Raw genomic sequence first — 20,496 nt, 5'->3', positions numbered from 1 at the left:
ATATGCAATATAGTATTGACTTACCTTATCAAGTTATATATCACATCCCCAGGACTTTTCTGGTAAGTAGAAGTTTCTAACTTTTGACTCCACCCAGTTTGCGCCCCCCTCCAACATTTTCACTTATTTGCTTAGCCCCATATTTTTTATTGGAGCTTGATAAATGTTTGTAATTGACTGACTTTAGGTTTTCATATTAAGACATATTTTCATATTAAGACACAACACTAATTACATATACAAGCTAAAAATGGCAACCACGAAGCTAAAAGGACAGCTTTGTGACTTTTTCAGGGAGCTAATTTCTGAACAGTCTACACTTTGAACAATTTTATAATGTTAAGGAAGAATTTGACCATGATAGTGGAGCTCACCAAATGTTACCATCCCACGTAGTTAGGAGTTTAATGCCTGGGTTAGTCAGAAAAAGGAAAAGTTACATAATGCCATATGTGCAGGCTCATATGTAATAATTTTGAGGACTGAGAGCTGTAGGAAAAAGTACCATTTTTCAGAGGCAGATTGGAAACATTTTTATCCTCTAAGCTATTGCAAATGGATACTTTCCCTCCTGCCCCTTTCTATGTTCATTAAGGTTTAATTCTCACATGTCTTCGTATATTTTGCTATATAAACTGTGACCTATTGCTGTGTAACAAATTAACCCAAACCTAGCAACTTAAAGCCACAAACAATTTACATCAGGGAGTGACTTAGCCAGTGGGGTCTAGGTCATTGTCTCTCATAAGGTTGCCCTCCAGGTATCTTCTGGACCTGTAGTTATCTGAAGGTTTGACTGGACTCCAGGATCTGCTTTCTAGTTCCCTGTTGGTTATTGTCAGGCTTCACTTCTATTTTGGCTTTTGGGCAGAGGCCTGAGTTTCTCTTCACCTATACCTCTTGGTGGGAATGGCTGCTTACAGCATGGTAGCTGGCTTCCCTTAGAGAGCGAGCGAGCGAGCAAGCAACCAAGATAGTTACCTTAATATCTTTAAAACCCTATCTTGGAGGTTCCATACCATCATTTCTGCCATACGAGCCCTGGTCTGATGTGGGAGGAGACAACACAAGGATGTAGTAAATTCCAGGAGGTGAGGATCCCTGGGAGCCGTCTTGGAGGCTAGCTACCACAGACTTCCTCTATTAGTAGAGTTTCAGCTATTGTCAGGACATGTAACCAGTCCATACCTACAGGCTTGTCTTTTGGGTTTTCCTGTGTTCTTTCAAATTCCTGTTGTCTGAAAGTGAATTTATCATCTTCCTTTCTGTGCCTGTGATTTTTTTAAAAGTGATTTAGGTTCACAACCTTGAAGCCATTTTTTTTTTTTCCATTTCTCCTCTTCTTATCACTGCTCAGGTGTCAATTTTATATTTTCTTTCCTTGGTATCTTCCAAATCGTCTTTTTTACATTCCTGTAGCTACCATCCTTGCAGGATCCTTACTGCTTCATACCACAATTGAAATGCTGCCTGATTAGTACCCTGACTTTGAGTCTCTCCTTTCTCTAGACTGATCCTAAATCTTGATTCCATTATGTCCTGCCCTGTGACCTGTCCATTAAAATTCAGGTATTTTTACTCGAGATCCTTAGCCTATGGGCTGATAGTTTATTTGGTATGTAATAATATTGACAAGGGAGCTTTTGTGAGAAAATCAATCCAGTATGCACTGAGGTTTATTTAGTATGTGAAAACTTACCTTGAACATTGCAAGATGATGAGAAGCTTATTATTATTTTTTTTTAATCTTGTTAAGTTAGGGAAGCCCGGGTGGCTCAGCAGTTCAGTGCCTGCTTTCAGCCCAGGGTGTGATCCCGGAGTCCCGGGATCGAGTCCCACGTTGGGCTCCCTGCATGCAGCCTGCTTCTCCCTCTGTCTGTGTCTCTGCCTCTCTCTCTCTGCGTTTCTCATGAGTAAATAAATAAAAATCTTAAAAAAAATTAATCAATCAATCAGTCTTGTTAAGTTAAACAGTTAAGTTTGGAAGAAATTATAGTCTGGCTTAATTTTTAGAGTTCAGATATTTGTATTATTTTATTGATGGGTAATTGCTCTTATAGAAATCAAAACATTTTGATTGTGAAGAGACTTTTTCTATAGAGTTGGGAGTTCACCTGGTAGAATGGTTTATGCTGGGCATCATAAGAAGTATAAATTCAAACAGCAAGCCTCAGGGTCAGCCTCTGTCTTGAGTTCTCAGGAGAGATACTTTTATTGTTTTCCCACTCAGAGCCCAGGCTGCCCAATAGATAAACTTGCATATTATTTCCCTTTGCCTATGGATGATTTTTCTAGGCCCCCTTTATACTGAAGATGCCTCCCAAAGGGCCCAAAGCTTTGTCTTCTTTCCATGGGTGCTCATAAAAACTCTAGGCTCTTCAGCTGTGGAGATGGGCAGTGACCCTCCACCCCTACCCCAGTGCCCCTCTATCCCCTCACCCCTGGCCAATGCCTTGGCAATTGCTTAATGCTCTGCTTTAGGTTCTTCTTTGGCTATTGGCTCTTGGGATTTCTCTTACTTAGTCTTACAGAGAAGAAGGTGTTTTTATTTTTTTTATTTTTATTTTTATTATTTTTTTTAAGAAGGTGTTTTTAGGTCATGTAGTTTGCCATACCACTGGAAGAAAAGTTAAAATATTTTTCAAACTTGTTGAAGGCAACACGTTTTTCAAAGTTCTTAAGAATGTGCCATTATTTTGTCATTAGAGAGCCTCATATGATAATCCTTGTGCTCATCAAGGAGAAGCTGTTTCTTCTTCCTGAAATGAGACTCCAAAGCCAAGCGTCTACCCACTTGAGCACATTACCTTCAAGAGTAAAGTCTGGATTTTAATTTAAGTGCATCTTATTCCCAATGTAACTTTTCACCCTTGCCTTTCTTCTTAGGAGAAACGATTGCAGCACTTACAGATATAAGCAGCTTGAATCATACAGAATCTGATGGCCAGATCACAATTTTTACAGATAAAACAGGAGTTATAAAGGCTGCAAGATTACTTCTTTCTTCAGTGACGAAAGTGTTGTTGCTGGCTGACCGAGTAGTCATTAAGCAGATAATAACATCAAGAAATAAGGTACTTGTCTTTCTCGTGTTTCTATATTTGTGTCTTTTAGGATTGTTTAAAAGTGTTTTTTAGGTTAATAACAGATAATTTGACAATGCTTCTCAATTTTACTTGTTTATACCTCCAGTTGTCTATAGTTTAAAAGTGCTATTTCTTCTATACCTATAATTCCTGAACAGCGTGTGTACTGGTCTAAATTTTTAGATGTAAATAATATTTCTTCTCAGAAAACCGTTATATACTTGTTGAGGCTTATATGTGAAAGCTTTTCATGTGTACAAATTTGAGAAAAAAAAGCCAAGAGCCATGACAACATATGTAATAGAAACCTAGCTGATAAAAATACCAAATACCTCAGTACCTTACCTTTTTTTTTTTCAGAGTCAGAGGATAATAATATATAAACTTAAGAAAAAATTCAGTCATCTGAAACCACAATTATCTATATGACAAAATTTCTGTGTGCAGCATCCCTAGAGATTATGAATAATCATAAAGCTTACAGAATAATTTAAACTCTCCCAGTCTAGAACTCTTCCAGTCTTTCAGATAATGTTTGTGCTCCTCCATCATCCAGGGAAGCCAGGGCACATACAGTCATTTCTTTCTCTGGATAATTCCCTAGGAAAGGAGGAGGGCAATCTGCCAGGGAAGGGATTATCTCAGTCGAGCCTGAGGACAAAACTACCAGATGAGTGTTGAGTGAATTAAAGAGTGTGAGTTTCAAGCAAAAAAGAAATTGGAGAGGTAGATTGGGCAGTGGTAGGGTGATAGGAAAAAGCCCCTCTCTCTCTGACAGACAGAGTTTGTGGTCAGTGGTAGCAACCTGCCTTATCTGTGCTGGTCGCTTGGACTTCCTGAGCTGCCAGGGCAGATTAACATGCCAAACATTCATCATATCCTCGTTTTAAAAAGTAAACACAGGATATCTGTGTTTTCTTTACCTATCTTGGTCTGACGAAAGCTAATCCAGTGCTATTATTTTTGAGAAAAGTATTTGAAAATATGTTTCACATCTATTTGCCTTAATTCTAATATCAAGAAAACACCTAACATTGTCTATTGGCTCTACTATAGTTTTCTCATTTTTTTGGCTCCTGCCTGCCCAAAGTCTCTTGGCAATTAATTTTTTCAACACAGGCAATTCCTGAGTGATCCAAGCTGTGTAACTGCTCTCAAAGTGCCACACCTTCCTTTCCATTCCTCACTGTGCGGTGACCTTCCTTCCACTTTCTTGGAAAGAGTGGGGTTCCCTCAGTTCTGGTTCACTGAACCAAGGCTCCTGTGTGTTGCATTTATTTATCCTCCCTGTCACCCTAGTTCTCTGAAGATTTGATTACCTCGGTCCTGCACACTTCCACCTTTCCCAGACTTTCCTACATAAACGACCTCATTTCCTATATATTGAGGTGTTTCTTGTATTCTTTTTCCTTTTAATTTTCAAGTAAGCTCAGGTCTTCCCATCGTAAAAACAAATCATTCCCTCGATGATTCTAACCTGTGGATGTGCTTCTCCTTCTCTGGGCTCCTGTTTCCCTGTCTTCCCCTCTGACGACTCCTTCTCAGCTCTCCCCAAGAATTTAGTGTTTCTCCTTTGTCCTCTCTATTCAGTCTTGACATCTCAGTTTCCTTCATATCTGTACCTGACAATCAAATATTCTCTGTTTTGCAGGTTCTTGCAACTATGGAAAGACTAGAGAAAGTGAATAGCTTTCAAGAGTTTGTCCAAATATTCAGTCAATTTGGAAATGAAATGGTGGAGTTTGCACATCTAACTGGTGATAGACAAAACGTATGTGTTTGCCACATTTAAGAATTTTCAAATACATGTATACTTTTTAATTTCGATGGATATGTGATCTTTATGATCATTTGGGTTGGTTTCTTTGCTTATTACATTTATAAATTTATAACCTTGGTGTAGAAAGCCTTTCATAAAGGAGCTAGGATAATGTAAGTAAATCTACATGTCTTTTTTTGCATACATGTAACAATTAAATATGTTTCAACCACACACACACTAGGAAAGGTCATACTTGCCACCATGGCTCATATCTAATACTTCCTCTTTTATGAAAGTACATTGGACTCTTCTACCAGGGCTCAGGCAAATAAATTGAGTCATCATCTATATTCTGGTTGTATTTTGTAACATGTTATATGTTATTCTGCTGTTACTGATTTCTGTCAGTTTTCTCCATTAGCATCAGTAGTGATAAGTCAAGCCATTATTTACCTGCATTAGCTATGTGCTAGGTACTTAATATATATGATCTTATTAATTTTGAAAACATCCCTATTAGGTAGGTATTGCTATTATTCACACCTGAGGAGATGGAACCTGAGAGGATAATAAACTTTCCCAAGGTCACTCAGCTAGCAGATTGAACTTCATTATGTCTTATTTTAGAGGCTGTAGTTTTCAACCTACACCATGATATTAGTTTTTTATAGGTCTGTTCCTCAATTTAGACTATAAGCTCCTAAATTTAGGGAGGTAGAAGACCATATTATATCTAGAATTGACTTTTCTTTCTTGGGTTATTCATGCATGAGTGCATCTTGTCAGCAGGGTAGATATATAATATAATGAGGAAGCTCTTGAGATGTTCCAATATAGTCCCATAGGCTATCATGATGGACATGAACTTTCCTGGTTGTAGCTGGAGTTAGAAGATGGATATTGGCTTGAAAAGTGGTAGGCTGGTTCGTATGCTTCACTTAGTGCCTCTTGGACCATCTGGGATTTATGGAGGCCTCTTTTTGTCCCATGAACCAGCCCTCTAACAGATTGAAATGCCATCTTTTTCAATCATTTGTTATCACCATATAATACATGGCATCATGTATGGCCTACAACTCACAAATGGAAAAACTGACCAATGTGACAGGTGAAAATTTTATGTAATTCAGATTTCAGTGTCAATAAGTAAAATTTTATTGGGACACAGCCACGTTAGTTTGTGGATTGTCTCAGGGTGACTTTCACACTGTGATGGCAGAGTTAAGTAGTTGTTTTAGAGACTATTTGACCCAGAAAGCCTGAAAAACTTATTATATGGCCTTTTGTTGAAAATGGCTCCTGACCTCTGATTTAGATGGCCATGACCAAATTATAAGAGTTCTAGATTTGATCACAATATTTAGGTACTTTTTGTGACAGCACACATTCTATCAAGGGCTCTATGAAGAGAAACTAAAAGAAAAAAATTCAAAGCAAGTGCCTGCTTCAGACTTCGTAATCTAGTTGGAGAAAATGATAGACCCGAGGAACGTCTTAAGAATATTTCAGGGCATTGTATTTGTTATGTTTAACCAGACTTGGTCTCCGAAAGAGTTGACTTCGAAGTATCTAATTTAGAGGAAATAATAGCTCATAAATGCTTGATAAATAGGTGACTCTTAACTGAGTAAAGAATAGGATGGCTGTTTCTGGTCAGGAGTGAGGTGTATCCATGTGAGCACGAGAATGTCAAGCGTGCAGGCCACCAGAGTGTGAGCCTCAAGGCGGTACCCCGCTCCGTCTCAGTCCCTGGCTCTGCTGCCCTCGGTAAGGGCACCCGTTTCTTTCCATACCTTGTGTTGATATATCTAGGTCAATGTGGTGACATTTTATAAAACTTTATCCTGGTTTTTTTTGTTCACTTTGTCACTTTTTACACATTACCTAATTGGTTGAGTCTTGTGTAAATGATTTTTCAAGAAATTGGATTGTTTACAGGATCCTAGACTGCTCAGTGGTTTTATTTCTTTTTTAGGATCTGAAAGATGAGAAGAAAAAGGCAAAAATGGCAGCAGCCAGGGCAGTTCTTGAAAAGTGTACAATGATGCTTCTTACAGCCTCAAAGGTAGGAACACTTTCGTTTTACCTGGTTAAATGCATCTATTTTATGTATTGTATGTTTTTTAAAAGATCAAAGTGATAAATTGGAACATAGGCTATAGCTATCAAATCTCACTTACCCTTTAGCAAGAAGGCTACCTCCCTTCCCAGTTCCAAAGGGCAGTTAGATGGCGAGTCAGCTCTGTGCGAGCAGCCGAGCGGAAGATGGTGTATTAGGTGCTGTGAGTCGGGCCTGTCACACACGGTCACTGCCTGCAGGCTTTGCCAGTCTTGTCGGGGAGCCAACACATGTACTCTCGAAAAAGCTAGGCAAGTTAGAATCTGTTAAGTAACAGTGGAGTATCAATCCAGCCTTTAATTTGTTTATTCTGTAGATTCATACCTCTAATTCCCTATTCTACTTTTAACAAAATTGTCACTTGAGTGTTGGTCATTTCAAACAGCAGCTGGCCAGCCACTCGATACGATTCAAAAATAAACTAGTCAACAGCTCCTGAACAGCTTATTTAGAATTGCCTTTTCTGCTCAGTATATTTACTTTAGGCTGGGTTGGTGAGGCCACAACAGCTCCCTGGAGCTCACTTGGAAGGCTCTGTTCACATTGAGGCCCCTTGAGCAGCTTTCATTTACATCATTTTTAAAAAATCAAAGCTGTAGCCACAGGCATATAACATTTGTTCATTTGTCCTCATCCTTTTTTAGTTTTTGCACATGGAAGGCAACATTTTAAAATCGTTTTAATCATGATGAAGATAGTTTTTTCCCCAAAAAATTTTAGGTAAACTTATTGAAGTATAAAGATACAGTTGTGCACTCTGCCTTTTTCACTTAACCTTGCTATCGCTTTTTACTCATCCTGCTTCCACTTTTAGTGAGGAGAAGCAGCTGAGTGAGCCAGGGACCCAGGAGATTTTGGTAAAGAACCATTTTTATTAGCATGACATGTTCTCTGTAAGATTTTGTGTATTACAGTATGGGCCAAGTCTTAAAATGAAAATTTTCAATTGTTTTGAAGACATGTCTCAGGCATCCCAACTGCGAATCAGCTCATAAAAACAAAGAAGGAGTATTTGAGCGAATGAAAGTGGCTTTAGATAAGGTGATTGAAATCGTGACTGACTGCAAACCAAGTGGAGAGACTGACATTTCATCTGTCAGTATTTTTACTGGAATTAAAGAACTCAAGGTAAGAATAGAGAGAATAGATTTTGTTTTGTTTTTTTTTTTCTTTCCATATCGGAGGCACACCTTCATATGTAGTATCTATATTTTGGTATAATATTTTAGAATAGATGCTTCACAAAAGCAGAGATTTCTCTTTAAGACAGTGCCACTCTATATAAACTTAATATTCGGTAACATTTGGTTTAATGTAGTTTGTATGGAGAACATTGGTTGGGTTATGGTAGCTACTCTGGCTGTGTGTGGCTCTGTGGTTCAGTGGGAGCCTCCTGTCCTCTATTTAGAAAAGTGTTCCCTTCCCAGTCTTTTGACCAGTCTGTGCTATCCGTGGCTGATAGCAGACAGCAGATCATTTCTGCTGAAATCCCTACTCTTTCCTGAGTTCTGGGGTTGATACTTTGAAACCATAGTAGTAGTATTAGTGTTAATTAAAATCTAAAATGAAATCTAAATGAGCATTTACTTTGTGCAACCCTGTTCTGAATGCTTTAAATGTATGTATATGTATAATCCTATAAACACTATTGTTACTATACTGCTGAGGAGACTGAGAAACAGAGATCAAGGAATTTGCCAGGTAGGAAGTGCCAGAATTAGGATTTGAAATCAGACAGAGGGACGCCTCGGTGGCTCAGTGGCTTGGCGCCTGCCTTCAGCCCAGGGCGTGATCCTGGAGACCCGGGATCGAGTCCCACGTTGGGCTTCCCGTGTGGAGCCTGCTTCTCTCTCTGCCTGTGTCTCTGCCTCTCTCTCTCTCTCTGTCTCTCATGAATAAATAATTAAAATCTTAAAAAAAAAAAAAAGAAAGAAACCAAGCAGAGGCAGTCTGACTCAGAATCCCTACTATTTTAGGGCAGAACTTCTGGGAAGTCAGAGAGATGATGAAGTTGCTCCCTGGGTAAGAGCAGGGTCTGATTGAGGAGGGCCCTCGGAAATCATCTAGTACAACTCCTCCTTTAACAATTAGGAAGACTAAGGCCCTTGGAAATTATCTGATAGGCTAAGGGCTACAACAAGGAGGACATTCTTTCCACCTTTTTAATTCCTACTTAGGTAGGAACATGAGGTGAAAGAAAGTCATGGAAAGAACAGTTATTTTTAGGGGCTGTTGTCTTCATGAATATTATCTAATTTAATCACTAACTTCCCTTTTAGGTGGGTACTATTATCATTGTGTTTTTGAGGAGGAAAACTGTTAAGTGGTAGAGCCCTTCTTTAGAACCAGGACTCGCTAATCCCAAAGTCCATCAGCTTTCAGTATATGCCTCTGGGTTTGCTAGTATGCTCCCATTCCCAGTCCTGCCCTAAGTCTCTTTTGGAGGGGGAAGAAGTGCCGAAGACCAGTCGTTATCTTAGAGTTTTCATTGCTGAAGGGATCTTAGAGATTAGTTTTCTAATCCCTTCTCTTTATAAAGGCTGAGGGGGAGATGTCTTTTCAAAGGTTAAAAGATAATTCGGGAAACAAATAGGGCTGGGGTCAAGTCCTTTGCTTCTTGACGCTGCACCTGAGTTCAGGTTACCCTGGGGCAGGCTTGTGCCTGTGGCTGCTGCCAGCTGCTCTGGCTGCTAACCCATCACCATCAGGCATCAGGCATTCTGGAGGCTGAGGCTGTTATGAATAGACTGTGTCTCACCATCAGTGGGTATCTTTTTGGCATCTTACCTATTTTACTGCTGGAAAGTATAATCTGTAGACGGAAACTGGACGCTTTACTGTGTTCGGCGCTGTGAATATGTGGACAAATCATATGAAGTGATATAAATGAATAGCTTTTGAAAAAGCTCAGTTGCTGTTTAAAAGCATGTGTATGTTCTTTCAAAAGGAAGAATCAAAAACCTTAACATAGGGCAGCCCCGGTGGCTCAGCGGTTTAGCGCTGCCTTTGGCCCAGGGCCTGATCCTGGAGACCTGGGATCGAGTCCCACGTCGGGCTCCCTGCATAGAGCCTGCTTCTCCCTCTGCCTGTGTCTCTGCCTCTCTCTCTCTGTGTCTCTCATGAATAAATAAATAAAATCCTAAAAAAAACCCCCAAAAACCTTAACATAAATGGTGTGTGGTCAACATGATTGATTTTTTATATCATAATTCTGTTTAAATTCCAAAAGATGCTCATTTTCCATCCCATACCTCACCTTTATCCATGTTCTTTCCTAGCTTAAGAAAAAATCCCACCTACCTAGGATGGGGTGGTTATTGGTGGCCCCTTGGGCTGAGAGGAGAAGGGGAAGCAAACCCCCATTATGGCCTCTTGATCTTCCCACATCTTGGTATTTTCATGGGTCCTATGAAAATGCGTCAGATGTAAGGATTAACTGGAGACTGTATTTGTGAAAGGATTTTATTTATTTTTATTTTTATTCTTTTAAAGATTTTATTTATTTATTCATGAGAGATAGAGAGACAGAGGCAGAGACCTAGGCAGAGGGAGAAGCAGGCTACCTGCAGGGAGCCCGATATAGGACTTGATCCCAGGACCCCGGGATCACTACCTGAGTCAAAGGCAGATGTTCAACCACTGAGTCACCCAGGCGCCCCTGTGAAAGGTCTTTAACGTGCTAATCAAACGTAAGCTATTCATATCAACATATTCAGTGTGACCACAGTCATGGTCATCACCACAGATCGCCTCTTGGCCCAAGTCGTTTCTATGGCACCGTGCATGGGCTAGAGGCTAAATCCAGCTGAAGTGGCGTAGTGTCATGTAGACAGCTGAGAGAGAGATGTGCTACTCAACATGTGTCCATCACACATTGGATGAATGAAATGACAGGTTGTTTGGGACCTTTGGAGGTGGTGACACAGACTGTCACCAAGATCTATAAAATCCAGACTCTAGAGGATTTTCTGTTGTACGTAGAAATTTTGAACTTAATTTTATGGGTGGTGAGGAATCAATTAGAGGGAGGTGACAATATTAGAGGCTTTCCATTTTATTATTTTTTAAAGATTTAATTTATTTATTTGGGGAGCGGGGAGAGCATGAGCATGCTTTTTCCAGCCCTTCCCATAGGCACACCCTCCACACCCTGTCCCCCTGGGCTTGGCACAAGTTCATATTTGTGTGTAGTGTCTTCCAGGACTTTGCCTCAGCATTTTCTCAGATGCAAATCCTCCACCTGCAGGCTGGCTCATTTTTCCTACCAGTTGCTACATGATAATGCTTTTTCTGCCTTAGTATTTACTGATTTCATAGGAATGTTGTGTTAACAGCTATTGCAGTGGAACTCTACGTGGCCACTAGTGACTCCCTCAGACAGGGACAGAGATTGCTAGTATCTCTTTGGGCACTGTTAGAAATTATAGCCCATTTGGTTAGGTGGGGATATTGACTCATGTAGACGGATATCCTTCTTGTTCTCAGATGAATATTGAAGCTCTTCGGGAGAATCTTTATTTTCAGTCAAAAGAGAATCTTTCTGCGACTTTGGAAGTCATCTTGGAGCGCACAGAGGACTTTACTGACTCTGCCTACACCAGCCATGAGCACAGGGAGCGCATCTTGGAATTGTCAACTCAGACGAGACTGGAATTGCAGCAGTTAATTTCTGTGTGGATTCAAACTGTAAGAACTTTGTTTCATCAAAGTAAATTTTATACAATAGCTTTTCCCTAAAGCTCTGAGAATTGTGGAAGCTAACATAATCACCAGGAGTGAATGTGGTCTGGAAAGGGAGAAGGATGTCTCGTTCCTTTCCTCCCACTTTCTTGGCCAAAATGTCCTTCCCATCCATCACAGTACTTGACATTTCTAGGCCTATTGTTTCTCAGTTTCTAATCCTGGCCAGCCTAGATTTGGTACCACCATCACTATCACGAGTTCATCCTATAATCCCCACTCATCCACCAAACTCACCTCTGGAAAATTCCTCCCCAAAATGCTGCTTCACAGTGAAGAGCAGATGAATTGACCCCTACTTAGAGGTTCTTGGCATCTGAATGATACTTCTGAAGCCATTCACACATGCACAGTTCTTAACTCTGGGGATAGTTTATTTACAGACACAACAATTTATTATTATTTTTTAGAGAAGGAGAGAAAGAGGGGGGGAGAGAATTTTAAGCAGGCTCTGTGCCCAGCAGGGAGCCCAATGCAGGCTCAGTCTCACAACACTGAGATCATGACCTGAGCCGGAATCAAGAGTCAAACACTTAACCAACTAAGCCCCTACAGACACAACAATTTAGACAACTTATTGAAGACAAGGGTAGATCCAGCTAGCAGGTAAAAGATTTTTCACCCTTGCACCGATTCCTGGTCTAAGATTATGAGCAGCTGTTCAAAAGTAGATGGCTGATGTGCAAATAGCCTGGAAGGTTTTATATGCAAGAGTGGTAAAATTGGACAGAGTTGGAGGCACCTGGCTGGCTCAGTTTGGAGAGCATGTGACTCTTTTTTTTTTTTTTTTTTTAAGATTTTATTTATTTATTCTTGAGAGAAACAGACAGAGAGAGAGACACAGGCAGAGGGAGAAGCAGGCTACATGCAGGAAGCCCGACATAGGACTCGATCCTACGAGGATCATGTCTCTAGGATCATGACCTGGGCTGAAGGCGGTGCTAAACTGCTGAGCCACCCGGCCTGCCTAAGCATGTGACTCTTGATCTTGGAGTCATGAGTTCAAGCCCCACATGTGGTATAGTTTACTTTAAAAAATGTTTAAATAAAAAAAAGAAAAGATGGACAGAGTGGGACAACACAGAAAATGTGTATCCAGACACTTTTAGAGAGTGGTTGCAAAATTGAAAGGTAGAGGCTTGGGACTCAGCTCTAGCACAATTTGTTTATTCCTTAGAACTAGAGTATGTCAAGAAAAGTTTATAAAGTGATTTACAACATACAGCATAGATGGAATAAATCTGGAAGCTATGAACAAAAGCTTTGGCAGTAAAGATGAAGACGGGTGAATGTGGCTGAGAATAGTGAATGAAGCAGCAGTTGACTTTCTTGTAAAGAGATTGTTTTGTGAATGAAGAATAGATATACATCAAGATTTCTCTCCTATTCCTATTCCTTGGCATAACAGCGCAGGTGCTCATATTAATGGAAAATTAACCTAGAGTAGAGTGCTGTCAGGGCAAAAAGCAATATTTTGTGATTAGTTTGAAATATTCAGGTAACATCTAATCTGGAGTATAGATTGCTTCAGTGTTAAATTTTAGACTCAACAGTCAACATAAAGAGTTTCTGTGAGGAGATGCTCTGTGTATTGGGAATCTGAGTCTGTCGACACTTAATTTGCAATTAGCATCTTTCCCATATTTCACAAGCACTCAGATCTTTGATTCTGCATGCCAGATGTATTGTTCATTCATTCATTTTTTTCAGCAGTTGTTACTGAGTGCCTTTTATATGCCAACCACCGGAAATCTAAAGATGAATAAGATAAAATCTTTGCCCGCAAGAATTTTGGAATGTAGAAAAATGTGGGAAGGGGTAAGATAAGTACAGAAAGCTTTGCGAATATCTTATAAGAGGTACAGACCATGTGTTGCAAGGATTTGAAGGAGGGTGAATTTATATTTAGGGAAAGGAGTCAAGACGACTTCTGGAAGATATTGACATTTTATTTTCATTTATGCATTCAAAGAACTGAGTACCTAATACCTTCCATTTGCAGTGCCAGGTATTGTGTATTCATTGGTGAGCAAAATAAATGTGATCCCAGCCTTCATGGAGCTTACGGAGGCCTAGTGAGGAAGATTGACTTTAAACAAACAAACAAAAATAGAGAGTAAATATGTAATTGCAAATTAGAGTGATTACTTAGAGAAAAGATTAGAATGGCTAAGAAGAGGACCTAATTTAGATTGTGTGCTCATAAAAGGCCTTTCTGAGAAAGAGACATTTATGTAGAGACTTGATGGTAAATAGGATTTTAATTTTTAACTCCATTAAGAGTGAAGAGATGAGCATTTTAGGCAGAAGATAAAATAGATTCATTTTAGACATGATAAATTTATTAAAGAAATGAGATTTTAAAAATTCATCTTTTTATGGTTAGAATGGGAAACTATAACTAGATAGTTAAAATTCTATTTTCCATTCTACCCCTAAATAGGTGAATTTTTAAAATCTATTTTTTTTATGATTCACAGAATGATATTAAACATTTATTATAATTTATAGTTCAAGTAAAATTGGAATTACCAGATAAAAAAGATGAGGTAACACTGTATTTTTTTAATTTTTAGCAAAGCAAGAAAACACAAAGTATTGCTGAAGAACTAGAACTCACTGTATTGAAATTCAGTCACAGTCTCAATGAACTAAAGAAAGAAGTAAGTATAGTTTGAAATTTAGCCTCTTTTAATCCTTTGCTAATTTTTGTGTTGTATGATATGTATGAAATGCATAAGTATTAGTATATCTATGTGCCCAGAAAATGCTTTTCCACTTTGAAGCCACCATTTTTTTTTAATCTTTTTTTTTTTTTTTTTTTTTAATTTATTTATTCATGATAGTCACACGGAGAGAGAGAGAGAGGCAGAGACACAGGCAGAGGGAGAAGCAGGCTCCATGCACCGGGAGCCTGACCCACCATTTTTTTTTTAGTGCCATGCTTCTCAAAGCTTGACCATAGATGTTCATAGTTTTATTTATAAATAAACCTAGCTCTAAACTGGAAACAATCTGAGTTTCCATCCACAGAGGAATCGATAAATGAATTTTGGTATAACTATAACAAATATCCAGTAATGAAAAGGAACAGTATCATCAATACAGGTAATAATATGGATGAATCACTAAAACAATGTTAACTGAGCAAAAGAGGCCAGACACCAAAGATTATGTGTTTGTGTGCGAGAGTGTGTGTGTATATATAATTCCACTTAGAAGAAGTTCTAGAAAAGGCAGGACTAACTTATAGTGACAGAAACCAGATCAGTGGCTGCCTGGAGGCAGAAGGTGGGGGATATTTACCACAAAGGGGCATGGGAGAACTTTTTGGGGTAATGGAAATATAGTAGTTTTGATTGTGATGGTAATTACATAGATATAAATGTTTGTCAAAAGCAATCAAACTGTACCATTGATACATTTTGCTGTATATAAACTAAAACCTTGATAGAATTGATTTAAAAAATATTTTTGGTTGAGATTTCCCTGCTTCCTGAAAAACTTGGCTTATTTGATCACTTTCAGGTAATTGGAAGTCACTTTAAGTCAGATGTTTGCCAACTACAGCCAGGCCGTCTGTTTTAAGTAAAGTTTTGGGAGATGTAGTCCTGCTCATGTGCTTACGTATTGTCTACTGTTCTTTCAAAACAGCAGAGTTGAGTAGTTGCAGTAAACACTGTGTGACTTGAAAAGCCTAAAATATTTACTATCTGGCCCTTTACAGAATAAGTTTGCCAGTCCCTGTTTTAGGTCATGAAACACAATCTCAGTTCCAAAATTAGAATGTTTTCTCCACTATATTAATTGCTACTTTGATATTTATCAATTATAGGACTTATCCTCCATGCCCCCACGCCCCCTCCCCCCGGTCCCCACCCCCACCTAGGGCTTTTAGGAAAGGTGTGATCTCTGGTCTCTTTTCACACCTTTCTTCCTTCTCCCCGCTTCCCCTTACCTAGCTTCAGTTCCTGATCTGTGCCAGGTGTGGCTCAGGGCCAGAAGAGAGGATGTGGGGAGGTGGAAAGTTCTTTGAAACTGATGCCCTTACAGGATGCTTTGGGCTCTGTTTAAAACTGATTTTCTCTATCATGAATGATTGTGTTCTTCCGAGGCCCTCCCATGGGGCCCTCCAGCCCCTCACTGCAAATCCCATGTCATCCCCCACCCTCTCTACTTTGGGGTGTGTTTGGAGGTGGCACTCAGTAGGTACCTATCAGCTCTCCAAACAGAGCTTCCCTATCTCTAATTCCTTTTTTCTTTTATAGTTTTACAGAGTCAAGAGTTCAAAAGAATGGAATTGGGTTTTGGCTTTCTTTTATAAACTATATACATGATGATTTGTTTCACAGCTTATTAGACCTCTATTGATACCTTCATTTTAACATCTTGTTAAACATAGAAGGATGTTATGGTTTTCTTTAGTTTAAAAAAAAGCCTGTCCATTTTTTTCCAGCCTATTCAATTTTAACTGAATTATTGTTAAAACTTGATAATCAGTAAGAGGATAAAATCCTTTGGTGATAGACTGAGTGGCTTTCTACCAGCTTCATTTTCCTTACCTCTGAAATGGGTATAACAATATCAACCTAGAAGAATTTTTATGAGGATTAAGGCAGATAGTGTCTATAAAGCTGCTGTAATTTAATTGCACAGAGCAGAACTTTGGGTTTATTCACCCTTCCTCCCTTAAGGTTGGTAATAAGTTGTTTCTAGAACTACTCCTCAGATTTACATGACCTTGGGCAAGTCACTCAGGCTCTAAGGACCTGTTTTTCATAGTCTATTAAATTTTTTTTTTAATTTTTTTTTTTTTTATTTATTCATGATAGGCACACAGTGAGAGAGAGAGAGGCAGAGACACAGGCAGAGGGAGAAGCAGGCTCCATGCACCGGGAGCCCGACGTGGGATTCGATCCCGGATCTCCAGGATCGCGCCCTGGGCCAAAGGCAGGCACCAAACCGCTGCGCCACCCAGGGATCCCTTTTTTTTAAAATTTTTTTTTAATTTTTTTTTTTTTCATAGTCTATTAAATAAAGGGCTGACATTAGCTATTCTCTAAGGTACTGATAGTTAAATAAAATCTTTTGAAATTTGTATGTGGCATTTACTTTCCAAAGGAAAGTACATTTTAATGTTTTTGTTTCTGACTGTAATTATTCTCACTTGATTGCATGAATGCGGACTACTCTATTGTTAATTTTGTAGAAAGTCCTGTAATTTGAATTGACATTGGATTATTTCCAGGAAAAAAAAAAGTCACTTCATTCAGTAGGCTTCGTTCAAAGTCAGATTTTCCTTAGGACAGTGCTATTAAAAATGATCTCTTCCTGAAGAACTGTAGAATAACCCATCACATCATCTTTTTTTAACACAAAAGGCAGGATGAAGGAAAGATTTCAGAGCTAATAGTACCCAGAGATATCTGCTGAGAGTGGGCCATGCTTAAAATCCATTACAAGTCAGATACAGCCTCAGGGTTTTGGTTTCCCTTTATCATTTCTCCTGTGACCCAAAAGTTGGAGTGTAAAGTTCTAGATAGCAGCTACAGATGGTCTGTAACCCCCTGAGGGAAGGGGGTGTGTCCTATTTATCATGTATGTCCCACTTCTAGTACAGTGTCATGATCTGGATATCCAATAAAATTGTGTTGAATACCTAATTGAATCTCAGGATACCTTTTTTATTTTATTTTATTTTATTTATTTTTTAGGATACCTTTTTAAAAGTCTATTAAAAAACATTAATGGGGATGCCTGGGTGACTCAGTGGTTGAGCATCTGCCTTTGGCTCAGGACATGATCCCAGGTCCGGGGATCGAGTCCCACATCGAGTTCCCTGTGGGGAGACTGCTTCTCCCTCTGCCTGTATCTCTGCCTCTCTCTCTGTGTCTCTCATGAATAAATAAATAAAAATCTTAAAAAAAATTAATGATCATGAACTGCCATTTGATTTTCCTCACAGTACTTTGAATACCTTCCTCTTAATATGTTGTGTTCCTTACTAACTTCTAGAATAGTGGGGACATTTTTTAAGTAAGAGAGAAGCTGTGTGGGCAAGAGCTGGTTAATAGCAGGATGAAAAAGGGACCAACCACTTCACACTAGCTGAGCAGTTCATCTTCTGCAGACAGCATTACTGCCAACATCAGGAGACTCAAAGATGTAGATGTCACTGCTGCCCTGGGAGAACTTACAAGCACCCCAGTGCTATACAGCTTCTACTATTACCACAAAGAACTTTATACTTTCCTTTCAGTGGATCAAGTGGGGACTGTTTTGAGGTTGCTCTTTTTTTTGTTTGTTTGTTTTTAAAGTGCTTGTGAGGTGCTTGATTACAAAACCTTATTGTTTGTTGTCTTTCTTTCATTACCCTTCACCCCCCACATCTGCAGCTTCACAGCACAGCAACTCAGCTGGCAGCAGATCTGTTAAAATACCATGCTGATCATGTGGTTCTAAAAGCATTAAAACTTACTGGAGTAGAAGGAAATTTAGAAGGTTTGGCTGAATATGCCTGTAAACTCTCTGAACAGAAAGAGCAGCTTGTTGAGGTGAGTAATAGGTTCGTTTGTTAAAGAAATTGTGGTTTTGGGGTAGCCATACCATCATCAGGGAATATTAACACAAATGCAGTTTTTGGTTAACAAATTTATATGAGCATTTTCTCGGTCTCCTTTGGAATCTTGGAGACATTATATTTATCTGTTCTATTCTTAAAACAATCTGGCCTCTAAAACAAAAGAAAAATTGCTAGAACCTGCAGATGCACTTATTAATCTTCTTGTCCTTTATTCTCTCAAAGAGGTTAGGTTTTGGAGTAGAGCAGTGGGAGATACATTGTATGACCTTGTTCCTATTTGAATCTGTGGGGTCTCAGCAGGAAAGAAATGGCACACTTGAATTAGGATAATTTAAAAAGGCTTTAATAAAGTTGCTATTTACAATGGCATAGACAGGGTGTGGGGAGAACCATGGGAGTGCAGTAATTGGGGTTAGTGATAGCAGAGCTGGTACTGCTTATAGGCCCAAATTAATAGGTTACTGGAAACTGGAAGGGGATGGAGTCTTTCAGAAAGCTGCCTTGAGAGGTTATGATTTCAGGACTAGACACAGAGACAGCCCAAGGCAACCATGCAAGGAAAGAGCATGAGAATAAAGGCCCTTACTCTCTTCATGCCTGCTGGTCTATTGCTGGGGCTTCCCATCGGCCAAACATAACTATAGACCAAATATGTTGATCTCCCAGGGCAAAAAGCAGGTTTGAGAAGGAAGGTGAATGGATGTGGATGGACAAAACGAAGATATTCAGCACATTATTCCTTCTCTGAACCTCTTCTGTTCCGCCCAATGTGTATTATTGATGTTGTGTATTACTAGTGCTTTACCTGACACTTTTGCTATAATTTCAATTATTAGTTGATCTCCTAAGCCTTCTACTTATTGAAAACACAAGACATCTCTTAGTAAAAAATATATATACTTAGCCTGTGTATACCTTGTACATATGAAGTATATCCAACATGTCTTTAAATGCATAGGTATGAACCATAGAGCTGTCTCCATATTTCCTGCTGTGCCACCTCAGCAAATCTCAACAACTAATGATAATGGTTAGAAGCAACCTTTAGGGCAGCCCTGGTGGCTCAGCGGTTTAGCGCTGCCTTCAGCCCAGGGCCTGATCCTGGGGACCCAGGATCGAGTCTCATGTTGGGCTCCCTGCATGGGGCCTGCTTCTCCCTCTGCCTGTGTCTCTGCCTCTTTCCTCTCTCTCTCTCTTTCTATGTTTCTCATGAATAAATAAATAAAATCTTAAAAAAAATAAAATAGATTTGAGGGGCACCTGGGTGGCTCAGTTGGTTAAGCATCTGCTCAGGTCATGATCCCGGGGTCCTGTGATCGAGCCCTGAATCAGGCTCCCTGCTCAGTGGGGAGCCTGCTTCTCCCTCTCCTCCCTGCTCCTGCTCTATCTCTGTTTCTCTCTCTCAAATAAATAAATTAAAAAAAATAAATTTGATGCTTATGTTTTTTCAAGTAGTTTTTAAAGATATAATTAACATGTAACATTGTGTAAGGTTAATATGTCTGACATAATGATCTGATACATGTATATATTGTGAAATGATCATACGATAAGTTTAGTTAACATCCATCACCTCAGATAGTTACAGAAAATTCTTCTTCCTTACGATAGGGACTTCTGAGATCTACTGTCTTAGTAACTTCCAAATATACAAAACAGTACTGTTAACTCTAGTTTTATATACAGTATATCCTAGAATTTATCTTATAGCTGGAGATTTGTACCTTTTGATCACCTTCACTTAATTTCTCCAGCCCCAGTGCTGTTATATTTATAAACCAAATATTATGACTATAAACAAACTTGCTACTTATAGGAATCCTGCAGCAAAATTTTTTAAGTGAAAAAAAAAAAAAAAGTTTTCTCACTATCCTAAATCTCAAGAGTTTCTTTTGTCTGCTAGAAGCTCTCTACTCCTTACCTCAGTCTTGCCTAATCCAGTGTTACCTCCAGTGAAAAGTGTGTTAATTAATTGACATGAAATGAAGTGTTGCTTGTTGTTAGAATGTGTAGCTTGACATAGTAGAGCTTTGGGACCTTGGGCAAGTCACTTCTCTGAGTTCAGTTTCTTCATACATATAATGTGCGAACACTTACTAGATCCTTTCAAAGATTCCTTCTGGTTCTGATATTCTTTGACCACTTGCCATAATCAGATATGAAAGTGAGACAAAGAGACAATATGCTCTACCTAATCTGAGTAATG

General features: G+C 39.1%; 1 protein-coding gene and 1 long non-coding RNA gene across 5 annotated transcripts in view; one reads left to right on the top strand and one right to left on the bottom strand.

The window, feature by feature from the left end:
- CTNNAL1 (catenin alpha like 1) overlaps positions 1 to 20,496 on the top strand; it is a 61,050-nt gene that overhangs the window by 19,183 nt on the left and 21,371 nt on the right. For 3 of the 4 annotated variants that reach the window (XM_025432632.3, XM_025432631.3, XM_025432634.3), the window contains exons 3-9: positions 2,887 to 3,074; positions 4,738 to 4,857; positions 6,824 to 6,913; positions 7,925 to 8,095; positions 11,453 to 11,653; positions 14,284 to 14,370; positions 18,103 to 18,261. In XM_025432632.3, the coding sequence (XP_025288417.1) occupies positions 2,887 to 3,074; positions 4,738 to 4,857; positions 6,824 to 6,913; positions 7,925 to 8,095; positions 11,453 to 11,653; positions 14,284 to 14,370; positions 18,103 to 18,261 (1,016 nt within the window). The remainder of the gene's footprint in view (positions 1 to 2,886; positions 3,075 to 4,737; positions 4,858 to 6,823; positions 6,914 to 7,924; positions 8,096 to 11,452; positions 11,654 to 14,283; positions 14,371 to 18,102; positions 18,262 to 20,496) is intronic. The other variant, XM_049116362.1, reaches the window with a different exon arrangement.
- LOC112650019 (uncharacterized) overlaps positions 1 to 20,496 on the bottom strand; it is a 46,695-nt gene that overhangs the window by 10,369 nt on the left and 15,830 nt on the right. The window contains exon 2 of the long non-coding RNA XR_007414134.1: positions 7,029 to 7,214. This is a non-coding gene — a long non-coding RNA (uncharacterized LOC112650019). The remainder of the gene's footprint in view (positions 1 to 7,028; positions 7,215 to 20,496) is intronic.

This window comes from Canis lupus, chromosome 11, assembly GCF_003254725.2.
Source record: "Canis lupus dingo isolate Sandy chromosome 11, ASM325472v2, whole genome shotgun sequence".
NCBI lineage: Eukaryota > Metazoa > Chordata > Mammalia > Carnivora > Canidae > Canis > Canis lupus.
This window is presented reverse-complemented; position numbering and strand designations above follow the sequence as displayed.